At 40.3% G+C, this 21,378-nt stretch overlaps 1 protein-coding gene across 3 annotated transcripts in view; it reads left to right on the plus strand.

Moving 5' to 3' along the window:
- The first annotated feature begins 4,874 nt into the window (after positions 1 to 4,874).
- The window catches only part of ARHGAP5 (Rho GTPase activating protein 5), a 44,114-nt gene continuing 27,610 nt past the window's right edge, over positions 4,875 to 21,378 (plus strand). For 2 of the 3 annotated variants that reach the window (XM_027457704.3, XM_027457706.3), the window contains exons 1-4: positions 4,875 to 5,197; positions 6,820 to 6,933; positions 12,423 to 12,529; positions 15,792 to 19,694. In XM_027457704.3, the coding sequence (XP_027313505.2) occupies positions 15,969 to 19,694 (3,726 nt within the window). In that variant the 5' untranslated portion in view covers positions 4,875 to 5,197; positions 6,820 to 6,933; positions 12,423 to 12,529; positions 15,792 to 15,968. The remainder of the gene's footprint in view (positions 5,198 to 6,819; positions 6,934 to 12,422; positions 12,530 to 15,791; positions 19,695 to 21,378) is intronic. The other variant, XM_027457705.3, reaches the window with a different exon arrangement.

Raw genomic sequence — 21,378 nt, forward strand, 5'->3', positions numbered from 1 at the left:
GTTCATTCTTTCACAATGATTTCTTGTGCGTTCCTCAGGAGTACAGGCAGACAGGAAAAAGAGCTTTCTTGTATAACACGCTCTGCTGGATGTCCCTCTGCAAACTACTTACTTTTTTTTACCCCTGCAAAGTGAGAATTTTCCTGGTAGTACATAGAAATATGATTATATACCACAATGTTGGTCCACAGGAGTGATCTGGATGACAAGAATGTGATCTGTAGGCACTTAAAAGATGAGGACAAACAAAAAAAAAAAACCCTTGCTAATCAGTAGCAGAAGTACTGACCACACTCAGTTCCCTTTCCTACAGTTTGTCTACACACTGCCAACTATAAGGCAACATAATCTAAAATAACGAATTTTGTAGGAAAATAAAAGTTTGGATCCTGATTTTCTTATAGACGTGAAAGAATTATGGTTCTGTCAGTCTCAGTTACTCAAACCATAGTACAGCTATGCGACAAGAAAACAGTACAGAATTTTGTGAGTATACATAGAATAATTGTGACGCAGAAATCATTAAACTAAATGATGGTTTTAGTAAACACTGATGCATGTAGCCAACTAGTATAATGTAGTGCATTGACGTATTCAAATACTTACTTCCTTTTGGTTTTCAGTAGATAAATATCATTATGCTGCACATAAAGTCAATAAAAACTTAAGGGAAGAGAATCTCCCTTAGTTTATTTCCAAAATAATTGACTTGTAGAAACCATACAGTGGTCTATGGTTAACTGATTGTTTATTAATAGCAGTGAAGTGAAGAATCCTTTAGAGAAAGAGTACTTCAGGAAAAAATTGCTTGATTTTACATAATCGAGGTTCAGGGTAATGACTGATTATGCTCCTGACTTTCCTTTTGAAATGGCAGATCATCAAATTGAGTCAAAAATGGTGAACAGTGCAGTAATAAATTTAAAAATGAATAAAAGATTTGCTTTAAACAATAAAAATAAACAAAGTCAAGGATAGAGTTGAAGAAAAGAGTACAGAAAGTTCTACCTGCTGTTAGGCAGGTGCACTGATGACCAGGGAACCACTAACGTCTGTGAGAAGCTTTCCCCTTAACACTGTGGAATTATGCAGTGATGCGGGACTCTTAGTAAGTGAATGCATTTATCTAAATGACCCATATTAGAAACTAAACATTTTTTCCTTAGTAGTTTGAGATGAAAGGGTAAGCATTTACACTAATATTTTGACTTCTCTTCCTGTGTACAAATGCTCGTACTTGCAACACAATGAATTAACATAAGTGTAAGCAGTACAACAATTTCAAAGCATGTGAAGATTTTCTCACAGAGAAGGTGCTGTAACACAGATACTTCAACTGTATGCAAAACAGTGTCTTTTCCTTGAAGTAAAACAGACCTGGCAATTCTGTTGTTTAATGAAAGATGTTGGGGAAAAGGTCTGAAAAGCAGCTTGTGGTAAAATAATTTGTACAGACTTCGTGTTCTACAACCAACAACAGCACATTGATTTTTGGTTGTGAACACCACTGAGATTACACAATTTGCAAGTGCAAAGCAAGCCCTGATCGGAGAACAAGGGCGATTAAGGAAATGCTGTACTCTTGAGAAGTGCCTGCATTGCTGAATTGATTTGTGGTTTGAAATCCCCAAATTCTAAAAGCATGGGGAAAAAGAGAATCAGCTCTTTTCTCGTTTGGCCCTGCTCAGTGTAAGAGACAGAAGCAGTGTGGGAAAGGGTGGATTGCTGCTGCTGCTTTTGTTTTTTTTATTCCTAAGGTCACGTTGCCCAAGAAAATAGACAGAAGAAAATGATACATTCTTTGCTCACCTTGCACAGGTGTTTAGATGCTTATATTTTTTGTGTTTATAATCAGCCCTTGCACTATTACAGTTCCTAAGAGGAAGTCAATTAAAGAATAAGGCTCAAATAACAACAATAGTTACAAATAACGAATATTGCATATCATTAATGATTTTTTTTTTCTGAGTTTCTCAACGTTTACTAAAACATTTATCTAAAATGTCTTTCTGTATAACCAACAAAACACTAACCTATCTAAATTAATAAACAGATTTCCTTATTATATTTTATACCTTCTCTAAGTTGTGAGGTCCCCTGTGTTATTTCACATTCAAAAAGTCTTTGACCAAGTTGTTTTCACGCTTCTTACTGCTTCATTAGTGACATGAAACTTTAAGCAGCTCTATAGCTCTGATTATTATGATCTCATAAGGGCATAACACTACCTGTATGTATTCTATTTTCTTATGGATTTTCAATTCCCTCACCAGTGTCCCTGTGAAATTTTATAAACCTTGCATGTCTCCTTAATATGGCTCTGAAATGGGCTGTGTGTGTATCACCGCCCAACAGTTAACATTAAACTGTAATGCTTATAAATTTCATAGAATCTAAGAAAAATAGTGTGTCATAAATCTGCTTATAACCCTGCTTGCTGGTTCACTGGCCATAATTCTTGACTTTTAGTAGCTTTATCCAAAATCAAAGGGTTTAATAAGCTCTGCAAAATCATAGCAAGCTGCCTGATGTAGCCTGCCAGAACTTTGCATGGTTCCTGGAAGGCAACTAGCAAATGGAGTTACTGCACATCAGTTTCCTCTTATTGCGGTGATCTGAAGTGAGCAAATCTATATGAAAATCTCTTTCTGGCTTTACATCTATTATATTGAATTTTTAGGCAATATTTAGGGTCGGAGGCAGAAGAATCAGCCAATCTAATTCTGCCTGGAAACCTGTTCCTTTCGTTCACCAAGGACCGCTTTTGAAGCTGCTGCTGTGTCTGCTGGGGACTAACATAATAAGAAGCAACTTGTGCCTTCTGCCTTTCACCCTGTGTCTGTGAAGAGAGTACCTCTGTTGTGAAGAGTACCTCTGCCTTCCCTGTAACAAAGGGTATTTCCTTCCCCTTCTAACTGAAGCAATCTGCACCATCCTTCTGTGCTTCAGGTTTGAGCTTACCGGGAAAGGCTTCCTTCTATTCCCAAGCTCATGTCCAGCTTCATTACACTTATATATATATATATATATATACACACACATATATATACACACATATATATACACACATATATATACATACATGTATATATATATATATATACCTATGTAAGCCTACTTGCTTTGTCTGAGGTTTTTAGTTTTAGCTCACTTCAGTTGTCAAATCAGGTTTGAAATAAGCAATAGAATCAATCCCTGCATGAAGTCTTCTACATGACAGAACTTTAAGAACATTTTTCATATTAACTGCTTAAGAAAATTAATGCAGAGTTTCAGAATTATAAATCTCATTCCCTAAAACTTCTATTTCATTGAAATAAGAAATCCAAAAGATTTTTTAAACTAGATATGAATATCAATATAAAGCTTTATTTCTGGTAATCTGAGATGGGATTTTAATGCCCTGACTTGTATGTATAAGATGTAATTTGAATAAAAATAAATACAAGAAACTCTCAAAACAAGGCAATTCAAATTGGAATTAACTTATGATTTTAGGCTTGTTTAGCTTGCCTTTTGTTTTTAAAGAAGATGTGACTACAGAAACTCTTTCGCAGACATTCCAATTACAGTGTCAAAGAATTTTCTATCTCGTTAGTGAGGACATAACCAAGAAAATATCTCTAGAAATACTCTCCTATAAGGCAGTGTCTATGTAAGGCTGTTTGTTCAAATTTAACACCACAGGGTTTTGCTAGTTAGAATTTTCTCAGAAAAACAAGTTTACAGGCAACGTGTCTTAAGGTAGGGCCTGATTTTTTAACCTGTTCATTTAACTTCTTAATTTTCATGTGTAAAACTGTGAAATGTGTGCACCATACAAAAATGCACAGAACAAATCACGCAGTGATCAAATATTATTGTTACAAGTAACATGTTCAAAACTTTGAATGTGGCATGGGTAAGTAGCATGTTCATTTGATCTTTTGTATGTATTCATGAAAAGGAGGTGTACATCCCTTGTGCCCCATGTCTCTACCACTCTGTGCAGAGAGCCAGCTCTGGTGGCACCACAAACCCGCGCTGGCTACTTCACACTGCCGTCGTTGTGTGAATGCTCCACAAGCATTGATTACGACCTAGGAAAGCCCTGTGAGGTGGGAGACGGATGTGACCTTCCGTTAGCCATCAGCAAAGTGGCGGCATGTGGAGATTAAGGTGAAATATGGCAAGTTGGACTCCAGAAGTTTCCAGGTGGCCAGTGCCATCTGTGAAGCGCCAGGCTATGGCCGTCTTGCGAGCCATCTACCTCTGCAGGCCTCAGAGCCTGCTCATGGTGCCAGACCTTTATTAAGGCCAAAAAAAGACAGAAGTGGTATGTTGTGTTTTATTTGCTAAGCCTGGAAATCACAGTGAAAAACGCCAAGCAGCCTGGCAAGGGGGACGCAAGGCTGGCAGCGGGGCCCTTTGGCGTGCTCGTCTCCTCCCCACCGGGCAGCGGAGGACTGGGGCCGGCCCCGGCCCCTTCGGGGATATTTCAAACTCCGTCGCTCTGCCCCCATCGCTGGGGCTTGCTGCGGGCACGCTTCGGGGCGGCCACAAGCCCGTACGCGCCTCCGCGGCGCCTCGGCCTAGCAGCGCGGGCGGCGGCGGGACTAGAACCCGCGACCCCCGGAGCCCCGTTCCCTCCCCACGCCACCCATGCGGCCGCCGGCACCAGGAGCGGGGCCGCCCGGCGCGCGTGCCCGCACGGGGAGGGAAGGGGAGGCGTAAGGGGGGGGAGCGTCGGGCGCGCGGCCGGCTTCCCGGTGCCTCCAGCGGCAGCAGGAAGAGGCGCTGCCCCGCGCACGCGCAGCTGGCCGGGCGGGCGGGCGGGAGCGCGCGCGCTGAAGCCGCGGCGGCGGCGGGCGGGAGGGGAGAGGAGAGGGGAGGGGGGAGGGGAGGGAAGGGAAGGGAAGGGAAGCTGCTGAGGTAAAGTTAGGGGGAGCGAGAGGCGCCGTCAGGCAGCCGGCAGCCGGGGAGGCTTCGGCGGCCGCCATTACTGAGCCGTAGGGCGCCGGGGAAGGGAGCAGCGGGGAGGCGGGACGGGGGCTGCGGGCTGCGGCGGCGGGCCGGGGAGCGGAGCCGAGCTCAGCCCCGCGGGGACGGGGCCGGGGCCGGGGCCGGGGCTGGGGGAGCCGCCGGCGTGGAGAGAGCGTCCCGGGCATGCTGCCGCCGCCGCCGCCGCCGCGGAGGAGCCGGATCCCGGCGGCCAGAGGTGAGGGCAGGGGCCGGCGGCCCCAAGCCGGCAGCGGGGGAAGGGGGCGGCACGGCCCGGCCCGGCCCGGCGCGGAGGGGCTGCGGGCTGCGGGCTGCGGCCGAGGCCCGGCCGAGCGGGGAGCGCGCAGGGCAGGGCAGGGCAGGGAGCGGGGCGGCCGGCCCCGGCCAGGTGCTGGAGGCCTGGGCCGTGGGAGGGTCCGAGCCTGCCGTGCGCGGCTGCCAGCTGGCCGCGGCTCCCCGGGGAGGGAGGGAGGGAGGCAGGAAGGGAGCTCCCCGCTCCTCTCCTCTTCCTTCCTCATTCCCTCCTTCCCCTACTCCTCCGGCTTCCTCCCCTCTCCCATTCCCGCTGCCCGTCTCCTCCTCCCCCCCCCCTTTTCTCCTTTCTCCGTACTTCTTTCCCTCCTCGCCGCCCCCTTCTACTCGCTGCTCCTGCTTCTCCAGTGAATCTGAACAGTTGTCAGTTCTCCTCCTCCTTCCTTTCACCTTCAGATATCGCTCGACGCTAAATTTAAGAAAACTTCGCTCGGCTAATGATGTGTGTGCGTTTCTGTTTTTCCACCAGGTGGATTGTAAGCCTTTGAAATAGGGTAGCCAGTTGCAGTGTTGCAGCTCTCACGCGTTTTGAATCGCTTCAACCAGCATAACCTTTAGACTCTCTCCACCCAAGGAAAGCACCACAGATAGAACGCCATAGTGTTGAAAATATAGGACGTAAGGAGTATAAAGCACTATTTTCCTTGAAAATAGACTGTTTGTTCAGAGAAGGAGGACATACTCGTCACCTTCCCACCCCAGAATCCACCCCACCCTGGCTCTGTAGCCCCCTTTTGCCCTCTCCTGTATCGCTTTTGATAGCAGCGTGGAATATTTCCTTAATAAGTAGGAGGGGAACGTTTTAAATCTAGACCAAAATAGGCCTGTGGGGGTATATGTGTATTCTTTAGTTCAGTGTCATGCGGATAAGTGGAGGATTTCTTTTTTTCTTAATCAAGATCTTTGACAGAAATTTAAAAACTCTACACTGCAGAGTAAAGGCAGTAAAGAGATAACTGCATTTGCTGGTCAATTGAACGTCCATTTTAAACCTGTGCATTGGAGCCAGTTACAGCATAGATACTTGTACACTTAGTTCATAAGTGAATGAGGAATTAGTAGGCTGCATTTTTCTGTGCTGTCTTACCTTCCTGAGGTTCTTCAGTATGATAGCTGTTTTCAGCAGTGACATCAGTGACCAGAGTTACATGTTTTCTCAGGAAAAAAAAAACACGTATTTCAAACTTGCAGTATGTATGTAAAACTAGGGTGTTGCAAATAGTCATCCAGGTGTGTTTTTATGAGGGTTTACCTTCTTTTGTTCCTTCTTTGAAAATTATTTTCAAGAAGTGCTACAATTTTTTTATAGTATTCTACTGGAACTCAGTGTTACTAGAGCTCTGAAAGCATGATGTCAATATAGTAAGATAGTAGTTTTGTTTTTTTTAAAGGGTCTATGGCACTTACAGTAGCAGAAATTGTTCAAGCATTTGTTACATTATCACTAGCTTGGTGTATTTTGTAACAAGTTATTTTAAAACTTGGAAAATACTGAACTTAAATAGTATGCTTTTTTTTTTTTTAAAGTATCCCCATAGGAAGTGGCTGCCAGTGTTGTGTCGTCGCACTCCCCCCACCCCTCAAAATAAAAATAATTGCAACCAAATGCCTGCTGCTTACCGATATTGGACTTTATTTTAGGTAAGGCATTGCATGTGTAACATAATCCAATTAAATACCTCATGCTCAGACGGAATTGTTTTTAAAATCCTATATTTAGCACTAGCAATCAAATGCTGCACATTTTTGAGGTTCAAGATAAAATGTGTTTTCCTGAAGCTATAGGTGCTTTTCCTTGTTCAAACTTTGTAGGAAAGAAATGTGCAGATCATAATAACAGATTGTTCTGTATAAGTTTGGGAAATGTTATTTGAGTAGATGGTGCAAAACTAATTCTACTTTTGTTTGATAAAGATTTAATATCTTTATAGAGGGAGATTGACAGAACCTTAAAGACAGAAGATAAATCCCATGTGCTGGCATCCTTCGAGAATAATTTGCATAAAACTTTAAAACACTCCACATCATTGTTTTTGGTAGGCTAACATGTGGCGTGTCCTTAAAATTACGCATGTCAGGCATGCTTCAGGGATGATACTGTCTGACCTTTACTGAAAGAATGGAAGTTTGCGAAGCCAAATGTTCGGTATTAGGTACTGCTGGCAGAGTCACGTTGGCTCGCAGACTGAAAGCATTACATCCATAAATGACGTACCTACGAGAGTAAAACCTGAGCTGTGTGTGCTTACTGCGTGGTAATGAAAGGCTGCTGCTGCTCAGGGGAGCCTGCGTTGGTCGGGAAGAGTTTCCCGTGCTGGCGAGAACTCCTGGGGCTTGCCGGAGCCGCACGGCCGCTAGGGGGCTTTGTAGGCATGGCTATCCTGGGATAGGCGCACCAAGCCCGGGCAGGCTCACTTCATTTGGCTGGCCATTTTAAATGCACGGTTAAAGTCAGCAACGCATTATTTGACCTAAGATTCCCGTTGTTTTGAAAGCGTTTAGCCACGCTTAGAAGAAAAAAGAAAAAGTTTAGTTTCAGGTAGTTCCAACAACACTGAGAATTGCGTGTGAGCACTGCCAAGACTTTTTCCTTGTTTCTGTGTTAATAATAACTTAAAGGAGGCACAGTACTTTTGTTTTTTTTCTCTGAGAATTCCTAGGCTAGAAGTCAGTGTAACTGAGGTGGAATATTGTTATTTTTCCATTGGATTTAAAAAAAAAATAGTAAGGGTATTAATTTTACTGATTATTGTTTGAACCTTGTCATCACTTCCTTAAATCTGGATTTTAGTGGGATATTTAAAGAAAATTGAGCTCAACATTTCTGGAAGGAAAAACTGAAGGAATTGCAGTGAAGTTATTTTGAATTCAGGTATTAACTGTGCTTTTTAAAATCATTAACACCTACCAGAAACTGAATTAATCAGTTGGTGGCTATTTCTGCACATTGCATTTTATGGCAAATTAGAGTTGTTTCTTTGGTTTTCAGTTACGGTTCCCACACGTTCTTGCAATGCTCTGTCAGCTGACACACTAGCACTGCAGAGGAATGTTTGCATTTTTAAAAAAGTGAAAATAATGCCTACATGCACAGCTTTAGAAATGTGTACGGTTTTTACATTGTAGTATTAGCTCATGTAAGTTAGCTAATTATTAGGCAAAATATTATTTTCTACTTGCACATGGCTTTTTATTTGCTCATTTCATGAACAACTTAAAACAGAAGAGTCCTCATATTGCATAGGTAGGACTTAGGCATCTGACTTGTACAAGGTCAAACACCAAGTTCCTGTTTGAATGAAGTTTCCAAACTAAGGGTGTCGGTACCTAGATTCTGTACAGCGGTTCCCCATTAAGCAAAATAACACAAAATGATCCAGATATGTGGATCAGTGAAATTTTATCAAGCTGACCTCTGCCAAGATTTTAACTCCTCTTTGCAACAGATGGATTTTAGCCCCATTTCTCTGCTTATCTTTTTCCGTCCTTCCTCATATGTCTCATTTTCTTTCTTTTTCTATCAGTTCTGTCTTGGATTCCCTTTGTAAGATTTCTTCCTTTAGTGCTTTTGTGTTCTTCCTGAATAACTTAGTGCAGGCTACCTGATCAGGTTATTTACAGAGAAACCGCTGTGAACACTGTGTGTGTCTTCAGTAGCTTTTCCCGTGGAAAAAGGATTATGAGTCTATTTTTTCTGTAAACTTGTACTATTTACTTTGCTGTTGAAAGCTTTGAACCTGCATTGAATGCTCTCAGATATTCAGAAATCTGTAGATAAGTCACTTGAGAGGCCTAAGTTCAGACTTGTGCAGTGATGATTATTTGAGCTTCTGAAGTTTACCTGTGTATTTTACCTTGATCTAATTTGTGCAGTTTGTTTTGTGTTTTTTTTTTTTTTTTTTCTAACAGCAGCAATGCTAATAGGTGCCCCTGGAATATTGGATTCCAGCTGAGGAGTGCCGTTCTCTTTTGAATTTAGAAATAAAAGCCTTGATTTAATTCTGGGTAATACACCAGAGGTCTTCAAAGTATTGTTATTAATAGGAGAAATTTATTAAACGTGGTAAGATCTTTGAACTTCTGTTTTTAAACCCAGTTTTGCATTGACTTTTTAATATGAAGTTGAACAGTCAGTTTTTCTCTTTTATAAACTGATTACTTTCCTTTTGTATACAAAGGAGTATCTAGTACCTGACTTCTTTAAGGATGGCAGGTGAATGTCATGGTAACCAAGTCTGAGATGAATACCAGACCAGTTGGGGTAATCCATTCTCATCTTCCACTTACCTAGCAGGACCAATCACCCTGCTGTTAAAACTCTGTTCCTTTGTCAGTCTGTGGCGCTACTGAAGACACTTCAGGTCATCCCTTGTTACCGTGCCGTTAATTGCTTGAGCTTATTTCCTGATGTGCAGTCTGATTTTTTTTTTTTGGACTGGTACTTGCAGAATTTTACCAAGGAACATTGACTTTACCCTTATTTTTAAATCAGATTTCATGTACAGTTAATTAGTTAAGATTACTGGTACTTGTGAGAGCACAACTACTGGCCTGGTAGTGAAGATAACGGGGCATGGTGAGAGATCAGGGCCTCAACAGACTTTGGTGAACTATGATTGTTGGTGAGATCATATTGGTGTACTCTGGACCTGATTTAGTTTGTAAAAAGGATTGTTATTGTTTTGTAGATGTTCTTTTATGCTTGTTAGAGTAAAAAAAGATACTTGGAGGAAAATACTGAATCTGAAGTAACACAGCTACCTTAAGCTACATCAACATTGTTATTAGCTCTTTAAGTGCCACTAGTTGAATTGTTGTTCTGCTGTGTTTTGGGTAGAGCTATGATTACTGGTGGGCTGGTAGGTCTTGGGAGTTCGGATACCCTACTAAATATTTTCTAATCCTAAATTTCGTTTCTCAAAGTGTAAAACGAGGGCTGCATCGGTATGAAAAGTTTGTCAGTAGTAACCTGAATCTAAACCTGTAGCTTCCTTGAAGACGTGGTCCTTAGTATTTGAAAGTGGTATGCATTCAAAACTGATCCTGCAGGCTATTTCCGTGACATTTAATGTGTTTGAATTGACTTTGTGATCCACAGTGGAGTTTGCAGTAATTTTCTCTCAGTGTATTCACACATCCTGCAAAGCAGACTAGGCTGGGATGGCCCTTCTCTTCATGTATGCTTTTTTGTTATTTTCTGCTTGGCAACCTAATTTACAAACACTATCACAGAACTGTGATGATTGAAACTAACCCTGAAAAGTAGTGGTCCCTAACTGTTGCCTCTACTCAAAATTAGTGAGTTGGAAGATTGCAGGGAACCACTTTTTCCTTCCCCTGTCAGTGTTGTTTTCAGCTGCTTGGTTTGCTGTGGGCATGAGCAGTTCTCCTGCCACAACGTTTGTGCTTTGGTATTAGGTCTGCAGACGGTAAACATTTTTAGGTTCAGCGAACAATTTCAGAAGGTATTCAGAAGTAGTCCAAGTATTTGCGTGTAAGTGATTTCCTTGCCTATGGACCCATCTGCAGCTTCCTGTGCAGCTGCAATCACTGAATTGTGATAGGTGATGGTATTTTAGTATTTATTAGCTGCTGATAATATGATATCCTGTGCTAAAGTTTAGAATTCTGCTCAAAAGACTTTGAGAGACTTAATAGAAAATCAATGGCACCAGTGACTGTAGCAGGTCACGTGGGGCCTGTTTTTAAAGAGCTTTCTCCTATGGCAGAGCGTGCGGTGCCCACCGGGGCTGGTGCCCCCAGCTGCCTGCATGCAGACAGGGACACTTCTCCCCACACTTCTCCCTCTGGCAGCCCGACAGCTCCGCCAGGTGCCCAGGCAGCCCCTCCGCTGTTCCTGGCTCCTGTGGGTGCAGGGCAGTGCCACACACAGCTGGGAGGGCAGGGCAGGGCAGAGACGTGGCTTGACTCCTCTCTTCTCTTAGGCGTGATGGAGGCTAGCCTTATAGCAGGGCCAGGCTTAGCGCAGGACTGCTAGCGTGCTAGATAGGCACTGTGATGTCTGGTACCAGGAGCTGAGAGCTACAGGACCGACGTGGCGTTGGTATCCTGCTTATCACTTGCTTTGTCCAAAAGGATTACTAAAGCTTAAATTTTTTCCATTACCTATATTATTTCCAAAGCAAAGTAGAATTCTGAAGAATGTAATTGTAATGAACACCCAAAAAATTAAACAAGAAAAAGCTTTGCCATACTTTCCTGATGTTACGTTTAGCACATTTCCAGCATGGTGCTGCATCTCATTTAAAAGTGACTGCTTTCCTTAGTTAAAAGTGGTGTAAATCATGCTCCAGTCCAAGTGCCTCAAGTTTCTTTCCTTTTCTTTATGATATTATGTGCAGCACTGACCCAGCACTCAGTCTGGTTTTGTGTGGTTGCAAACTGAAGAAGTTCCATGGAAGAGACCCAGTTTTGCTTACTTTATAGCAGCAGCCATGCAGTAAAATCTATGCATACCAGGGTTATACTAATAAATTAGTATCCTAGTTGAGAATACAACATATTCCAGTAAAGTTATGTTTTCAATTTCTGATTTGTCGCAGTCGATGAGATCATTAGCATTAGAAATGCTTTTTTTTTTTTTTTCAGGTAAAAGGGTTTTGAGATACTCAGTAATTTTTTTAGTAATAAAACTTAGATACATATCTTGGGGCATACATTCATTTTATGTATTCTGCAGTTACTGGCTGTACTGACTTAATCTTGCAAAACTATATTTGAGATATTTTAAGAGTTCCAAATTCTGTCAGTAATTAGTGATTTTTGTATCTCATATTTTGTGTGTTATCTGAGACACTGTATTCACTTTTCAGAAGAGGCTTCTGCAGCCTAGGAGTTGTTAAAATATCAAGCTGAACTTCTGAAATCACAGGTCCTTAGGAAGAGTTATGTGCTCTGTGTGTTCCAAGTATTAATAGCTGTGTTTAGAGAATTTAAACCCTCTGGGTTTAGAGGAAGATCCAGCTTGGGCTCTGACTTCTGAATTAAGTTTATAGTTTTAAAATGAGGGAAACAATTCTCATGCACAGGTTAAGAGTTGTACCTTTTCTGATTGCTGCTCCTGCTTTCATTATTTTGAAATTGCTAATGAATCTTACTTTTGTTTTCAGATCCCTCAGGGAAGGACTTACTGAAGGACACAGTTTAAATGTGTGACATCACTGCAGAAAGATCACAGCAGGATAATCATCTTGCTTTGCACCTTGTTTTCCTAAGGGTAAGTTTGGGCTTTAGGTCTTCATAATCTTACGTTTAAGGGGGAGGGTGGGTGAATAAATACCAGGTGATATGCTGTATTTTCTTAAAACTACACTGGGAAATCTAAAAGCCTGTAGAGGTGAGATCCTATGGCAAGATTGTCGAAGGTCAGATTCTTCCTGCAGTGAAGTCATACACTTTGTTCTATAGTTGGTCAAAATCCTTCTACATGTAGAAGTGCTCTATTATTTTCAATTCAAAGACTGAAGTAACTTGGAGAAAACAAACAGCCCCTCCTTTGAATCTGTAACAAGGAAAAAAGTTGGGGGGAGGGGACTCAGAGTATTTTTATTTTGTTATACTGGATTAGTCAGATTGAAAGATTGAAGTAATGTAATGAAAGTACCTTATTGTGCATTTCCTGTGTGTATGTTTCAAAATTGTACAGTGCATTTAAATTAGTAGTCTACCAAAAAGAAGAATCTTCCATTTAGGCAGCAATTCAATAATGATTACATATTAAATATGAAGTGATTATAATGTTAGATTTTTATCAAGTTTATTACTTAATTAAAATAGATCTCATTCTATGACTTTGCTTTGTCAGTGCAAAATAAAGTATTATTTTTTTAGAAGAGCTAGTTTTAAATATCTTAAGTGATTCAGCTTCCACTGTTTTGAGAATCTTCCATGTTAGAAATTCTATGAGAGGGTAGAGTGTTTGTTTTTGCATTGTAAGTGTCCCGTTTCACCTTACTCTTTTTACTTTGTCTCTTAAAAAATGTATTGATTGGTTAAAACATTTATTGCTAGAGAAGGAAGAACCTTTGCTATGTGAGGATGTAGGGTATCTGAAAGTATTGATTGCTTCTTGTAAACTAGTTGCAAATAGACAGTGTCTTCCTGATTAAATGAAATAATCCTCTGAATGAAGATTTTTGTGTTCTAGTTTAGTCCACATCAAATCTGTATTGTGCTGTGGTAAATGGAAAACATTTTATAGCACAAATGGTGACTGAACTTCTCATTCTAATAGATTGAATGATGCTACTATGATGAGCTTTGCTTTGGAAACAAAACACTGGGTTTATTTGTAGTAATATAAACACGGCTTTTACTAAGTATTTTTGTTTCCAGAGCCATCTTCTATTAGCTCTGAATTCTCTGTTTTACGGATATAAAAATACACTGGGAGAAGTAAAAAAAAACCTAAACAGTCTAAAATAAGTTCTTTCTGCATGTCTTTGTGTAAATGGATTTAAAACAAACAAATTACTAAAAAGCATCATGTTTCAGTTCTTGCGATATGAAAACTATTCAGTATAAAAAAATGTATTTTCCCTTTCATTTTGCAATGAAATTCATGCTTCGTTTAAAGTAAATAGTTAAAAAGGTGTTTTTCTTCACTGTTTCCATACCTGAAAGCTTTTTTTTTTTTTTTTGCATATATTTATTTGTATATTGTGGTCAATGAACTTTATTACAGTGTTTGTTACATAAAGACTATGCTTTTGATCAGAAGTTCAGATTTCTATTTGTGGGTGTTAGGCTGGAAGTTGGAAAACTGTTGACCAGGCATTGATTCTTTATAGCCAAGATATTGAAAGTCCACTTTCTATTACAGCGTGATACAAATATTTCTCTTATTACTGCATGCCATCAAGCTCAGGTATGTTTTAATGTTTGTGACTCAGTATTGAGGTAGATTTTGAGAACCTTTTGGGTGACAGATCATGGAATACCATGAGTTGGAAAGGACCCACCAGGATCGAGTCCAGCTCATGGCTCCACACAGGACTTTTTTTTTTACCGAAGAAAGGTACTACAGTACCACTCTCAACAAATTGTTGATAAGAATGAGAAAAGTAGTATTATCAACATATATTCAGCAGTGCCCCTGCTGAAGCAGGAAGACCCAGAGTGAGTTGCCCAGGATCGAGTGCAGATGGCTTCTGAATATCTCCAGTGAGGGAGGCTCAGCATTCTCTCTGAGCAGCCTGTTCCAGTGCTCAGTCACCTGCACTTCTCCTTCTAGAACTGCACGAAGTTCTGTCAGCCCTTCCCTGCACCTTATTGAGGTCCCTGTGGAAGGCAGCGCAGCCCTCTGGTGTATCAGCCAATCCTCCCAGCTGCGTCATCGGCAAACTTGCTGAGCGTGCACTCCGCCCCATCATCCAAGTCATAAAGGAAGATGTTGAACAGTATTGCACTGAATATTAACCCCATGTGTACACCTCCAGTTAGTGGTCCTAATCATAGTCTGCTGGGTCTGGCCATTCAGCTATTCATTTTTTATGTTTTGCGTGTAGTGCAATCGTTTCTAAAATAGTAAATGTCTTTCCATTTGCATACTGCAAATGTATGCAAACAGTATCTTCTGATTAAAAGATGAATGGTACTTGTTACAGCAGATGTCAGCTTCAATCAAACTGCTGGAACCTTGTAATAATTTTGTGGAAGTTTGTGTGTAGGTAGAGTTTCTTTTAACAACTATTCTACATTTTTGTTTTTGCTAGAGACAGGAGGACTGAGTGACTTGTAATTTTAAAAACCTCAGAGTTAAGTCTTTGTTTTTCTGTATTAGTATGTGTATACCAATGTTCGTACTTAGTACAATTCAGGTTAGAAACTTTTCCTTAAAAACAATTTACTCTTGGTATACAAATGAAGTAGTTTACTTTTGCAGAATAGCTACCCGCTGAGTCCCATTGTCAACTTCCTGGTTTTACAGCTTATTTTAAACATTTCTTTACTGAAACCTCAAACCAAACCTTTAAATGCACACAAAAGTAACGTGATTCATGCAGGTAAGCCTGCTATCCAGTGGAAGTATGAACGTGAATATTTGGTTTGGTTTAGAGTTGTATTTATATTGTATTTATACTTGGTGAGAACCAGCTACTGTAAAATTTCACTTGCCTCTCATCCCAAGTAATTAGATGAATTCTGAAAAAAGAAGAAATGCTTTCTGGTGCTCCTAAGTTAGGAAAGAAAACAGTAATTTGTACTTCTCAGATGTATGCTGATCACCTATCCAAACAGATGAACTGTTATTGATCTATGTCTAAAAACTGTTTACTTTTAAATCTATGATATAAAAACGTTAATGTGAGTTAATGCTGAGTTCAAGGTCACATTTAAATTAGTTGTGGAATTTTCATATACAGAGAAAACAATTTCAGAGTAAGCAGGTAACAGTGCTTTATTTTTTTTTTCTCTTATGAATTATAGAAGGGAAATACCTTCAGCCTTTAACTTTTCTCCTCTTTTTTTTTCTTTAGGAAGATGATCTTCCTTGTCCTGAGTATTTGAAGTTCTCTCAATGACGAGCTGAAGCAAGAACAACTGAAAGCTCTTTCTGAAACCCTGGATATACAATTTCAAACTTGTAGGAACATTTCCAGAATGAAAACCACATACAGTTACCTTGATAATTGCAGAAGGATGAGAGGAAAGTTATGATGGCAAAAAACAAAGAGCCACGTCCCCCATCTTATGCTGTTAGTGTTGTTGGACTGTCTGGAACTGAAAAGGATAAAGGTAACTGTGGAGTTGGAAAATCGTGTTTGTGCAATAGATTCGTTCGCTCAAAAGCAGATGAATACTATCCTGAGCATACCTCTGTGCTTAGCACAATTGACTTTGGAGGAAGAGTTGTTAACAATGATCACTTTTTGTACTGGGGTGACGTAACACAAAGCGGTGAGGATGGAATTGAGTGCCGAATTCATGTTATTGAACAGACTGAGTTCATTGATGATCAGACTTTCTTGCCTCATCGGAGTACGAACTTACAACCCTATATAAAACGTGCAGCTGCCTCCAAACTGCAGTCAGCAGAAAAACTAATGTACATTTGCACAGATCAGCTGGGCTTGGAGCAAGACTTTGAGCAAAAACAAATGCCTGAAGGGAAATTAAGCATAGATGGTTTTTTACTGTGCATTGATGTAAGCCAAGGATGCAATAGGAAGTTCGATGATCAACTGAAATTTGTGAATAATCTCTACATTCAGCTATCAAAGTCTAAGAAACCTATAATAATAGCAGCAACAAAATGTGATGAATGTGTGGATCACTATCTGCGAGAAGTTCAGGCGTTTGCTTCGAATAAGAAAAACCTTGTGGTAGTGGAAACATCAGCAAGATTCAATGTCAACGTTGAAACTTGTTTTACTGCACTGGTACAAATGATGGATAAAACTCGTGGTAAACCTAAAATCATCCCCTATTTGGATGCCTATAAAACACAAAGACAGCTAGTTGTTACAGCAACAGACAAGTTTGAAAAACTTGTCCAAACTGTGAGAGACTATCATGCCACTTGGAAAACTGTTAGTAATAAACTGAAAAACCACCCTGATTATGAAGAGTACATAAATTTGGAAGGAACAAAAAAGGCCAAAAATACATTTTCAAAACACATAGAGCAGCTTAAACAGGAGCATATTAGAAAAAGAAAAGAAGAATATATTAATGCATTGCCAAGAGCTCTTAATACTCTTCTGTCAAATCTTGATGAGATTGAACATTTGAGCTGGTCAGAAGCCTTGAAGTTAATAGAGAAAAGGCCTGATTTCCACTCCTGTTTTGTAGTGCTTGAAAAAACACCTTGGGATGAAACTGACCATATAGACAAAGTGAATGACAGAAGGATTCCATTTGATCTTCTCACTACTCTAGAGGCAGAAAAGGTTTATCAAAACCATGTGCAGCATCTTATATCTGAAAAAAGGAGGGTGGAAATGAAGGAGAAATTCAAAAAAACTCTTGAGAAAATCCAGTTCATTTCACCTGGACAGCCATGGGAAGAAGTTATATGTTTTGTAATGGAGGACGAGGCATTCAAATACATCACTGATGCAGATAGCAAGGAAGTGTATGGTAGGCATCAGAGGGAGATTGTTGAAAAAGCCAAAGAAGAGTTTCAGGAAATGCTTTTTGAACATTCAGAGCTGTTTTATGACCTGGATCTTAATGCAACGCCAAGTTCAGATAAAATGAGTGAAATTCATGCAGTTTTGAGTGAAGAGCCTAGATACAAAGCTTTACAGAAACTTGCACCTGACAGAGAATCTCTTCTGCTTAAACACATAGGATTTGTTTATCACCCAACTAAAGAAACTTGTCTCAGTGGCCAAAATTGCATGGACATTAAAGTAGAGCAGCTACTTGCCAACAGCCTTCTGCAGCTAGATCATGGCCGTTCAAATTTATATCACGATAGTGCCAACATAGATAAGGTTAATCTTTTCATTTTGGGCAAAGATGGCCTTGCACAAGAATTAGCAAATGAAATTCGGACACAATCCACTGATGATGAATATGCATTAGATGGAAAAATATATGAATTAGATCTTAGGCCTGTTGATGCAAAATCCCCATACTTGTTGACTCAGTTGTGGACCTCTACCTTCAAACCACATGGTTGTTTCTGTGTGTTTAACTCCATTGAATCTCTGAATTTTATTGGGGATTGCATTGCAAAAATAAGGGCTGAAGCATCTCAGATAAGGAGAGACAAGTATATGGCTAATCTTCCATTTACGTTGATACTGGCTAATCAGAGGGACAGTATTAGCAAGAATCTGCCTATTCTGAGACATCAGGGACAGCAGCTGGCTAACAAATTGCAGTGTCCTTTTGTAGATGTGCCTGCTGGTACATATCCACGTAAATTTAACGAGACCCAAATAAAACAAGCTCTGAGGGGAGTACTGGAAGCAGTTAAACACCACTTTGATGTTGTAAGTCCTGTTCCTACCATTAAAGATCTGTCAGAGGCTGACTTAAGAATTGTGATGTGTGCCATGTGTGGTGATCCATTCAGTGTGGATCTCATTCTGTCACCCTTCCTTGACTCTCACTCCTGTAGTGCTGCTCAGGCTGGCCAGAACAATTCTTTGATGCTTGATAAAATAATAGGTGAAAAGAGGCGCCGCATACAAATCACTATATTATCGTACCACTCCTCGATTGGTGTAAGGAAAGATGAACTCGTTCACGGATATATACTGGTCTATTCCGCAAAGCGGAAGGCATCCATGGGAATGCTTCGCGCGTTTCTTTCTGAAGTTCAGGATACGATTCCTGTCCAGTTAGTGGCTGTTACAGACAGCCAGGCAGACTTTTTTGAGAATGAAGCAATCAAGGAACTCATGACTGAAGGAGAGCACATAGCAACAGAGATAACTGCAAAGTTTACAGCTTTGTATTCATTATCTCAGTATCATCGTCAAACTGAGGTCTTCACGTTGTTCTTCAGTGATGTGTTAGAGAAGAAAAACATGATTGAAAGTTCTTATATGTCAGACAGCACAAGGGAAACAACACACACAAGTGAAGATGTTTTTTCAAGATCTCCCAGAGGAAGTTCCCTTGACTATAACTATCCAGATTCAGAGGATGATGCTGAGGGACCACCGCCTTACAGTCCAATTGGTGATGATGTGAGGTTACTCCCGACACCCAGTGAGCGTTCAAAATACCGACTGGACTTGGAAGGAAATGAGTATCCTATCCACAGTACGCCTCTCAATTGTCACGACCATGAACGCAACCATAAAGTGCCTCCCCCAATAAAACCGAAACCCCTTGTTCCAAGAACAAATGTGAAAAAACTGGATCCTAATCTCCTAAAAACAATTGAGGCAGGTATTGGTAAAAATCCCAGGAAACAACCTTCTCGGGTGCCTGCAGCGCCACCAGAAGATATAGACCAATCTGACAACTACGCTGAACCTATTGACACGATTTTCAAACATAAAGGCGGCTTTACAGATGATACCTATGCAGTTCCCGATGACAGTCAGAATCGTGTTATTAAAGTTCGAAATTCAATTGTTATAAATGCCCAGGGTGATGAAGAAAATGGGTTTTCTGACAGAATGTCTAAAAGTCACGGGGAGAGAAGACCTTCAAAGTACAAATATAAGTCTAAGACACTGTTCAGCAAAGCTAAGTCTTACTACAGGAGAACGCATTCGGATGCAAGTGATGACGAGGCTTTTACCACCTCTAAGACTAAAAGAAAAGGAAGGCATCGTGGAAGTGAAGAAGACCCACTGCTTTCACCTGTCGAAACATGGAAGGGTGGCATAGATAATCCTGCTATCACATCAGATCAAGAATTGGATGATAAAAAAATGAAAAAGAAAACTCACAAAGGAAAAGAAGATAAGAAGGTAAGTTGACTGATCTGTGATAAGACATGGCTCGGTAAACCATCTGTGTGCGTGCGTATGTATAGATAATTTTTCCCTACTTCTAGTGCATTGTAAGAAGGGAAGAGTCAAAACATGCAAGAGTTGCACCTTATTTTGAAATGGTTTATTTAAAATTTCGATACAGCACTGCTTCATTTTGTCCAAGATTTCTATGTAGCTTGATCAGAACCCATAAACTTGAGGGAACAAGGTGGATTGTCTGCCTAACTAAGTTTCAGCTCTTTTCTGTATGTACATATGCAGTTTCACTTCCTTCTGTATGAGTAAGTAGAGCCAGAATTAGGTCCAAATATCTTGCCTTATTAATCATGACATTTATTTAAAAAAAAAAAAAATGCTTTATAAGTTCCTGGGTAGAACTGGTTCTTTCAGTTCTTGCAGGTCTGGCTGTTGGAATGAAGTTAAGAGCAGGTGAATGAAAGGAGTGGTTTCTTTTTAATTCTCAGTTGTCTACCAGGAACCTGGAACTCTAAAACAAGATTATGAAAAGGAAACTTTGTATAGTGCTTGCTTACTTACTGCTGCATTTTCCTAGTGTGGGCAAGCAAATAATCAATTTGGAAGCTGTGCTACCTGTACGGTTCTCTGTTCAAACAAAGGGAACAAAACGCCTGCCTAGTATGGCTTTCTACATAATGATTTGATATTCTGCTTGAAAAATGACTATTTTGTTTTGACCTTTATGCTTGATATTTACATATTTTAGGTAGTGTCGTGATGTAGGTACTGGATGTATATTCTTTATAGTTCAGATTTTAAATTTCGGCAAACAGTCATTGTCTTTTGCATGTAGACCCCATTTAATATTCAATTGGGAATTTTCCTGGTCAGTTACATATTTTCTTTCTTGTATGATGATAAGCTGACATCTTAATATTGTCATTTGTAGTGTTTTAAAAATTTCCTGCTATCTGACAGTACTGGGATAGTATTTAGAAAAAAGTTTTGCTCAAACAGAATACAGAGTTAAATTTTACTAATGGATTAAATTCTGAATTGCTATTCTTAGGATGCAGCTGTGATTTGAATTACACATGACCGATTTAAAGGGCACTAAATTTTCTTAAGGCTTCCTAGCAAGCATAAATAATGATGTCTTGTGGTTATAAAATCATATGGTTAAAAATACTTTCAAGTTATTCTTTCTGAAAAGCATTTTTTTAAAAAAAACAATAATTTATATACCTTTGATTGAAATGATCTTGCTATGTTGACATTGAAATATAGTGTTCATAATCTTCCTACTGTCTCAGCTGTGTTGAGTTGACAGAGAATCCCTCTTGAGCTGGATATTTATGTTTAAATTGTGTAGACCGGGTATCAGAGGATCTTCTCTTCCTGGCATTGTGTCAGCAACCCCCCTGCTGTCATTACCAAAGCCTCTGCTGTTGCTTTAGGCTGTCCGGGGCAGCTGGAGTCCAGGTTCCAGGCTGTTCTGATTTTTTTGTAGTGGGTAAGGCTCTTGAGGAGTGCAAGAGTAGTTTTGAGTTTTTTCTGAAATACCTCTTGCTTTTTTCCTGCACTTGCAAATTGTGGTGTAGGGCTGTTGCTCTCAAATTAGTGAAAGTCTCTAATAGCAGAAGTACAAATTATTGTAATGATGGAGAAAGCAAATATATCTTGGTAGCTAAAATGCTCATAA

This window comes from Anas platyrhynchos, chromosome 5 (assembly GCF_047663525.1).
Source record: "Anas platyrhynchos isolate ZD024472 breed Pekin duck chromosome 5, IASCAAS_PekinDuck_T2T, whole genome shotgun sequence".
NCBI lineage: Eukaryota > Metazoa > Chordata > Aves > Anseriformes > Anatidae > Anas > Anas platyrhynchos.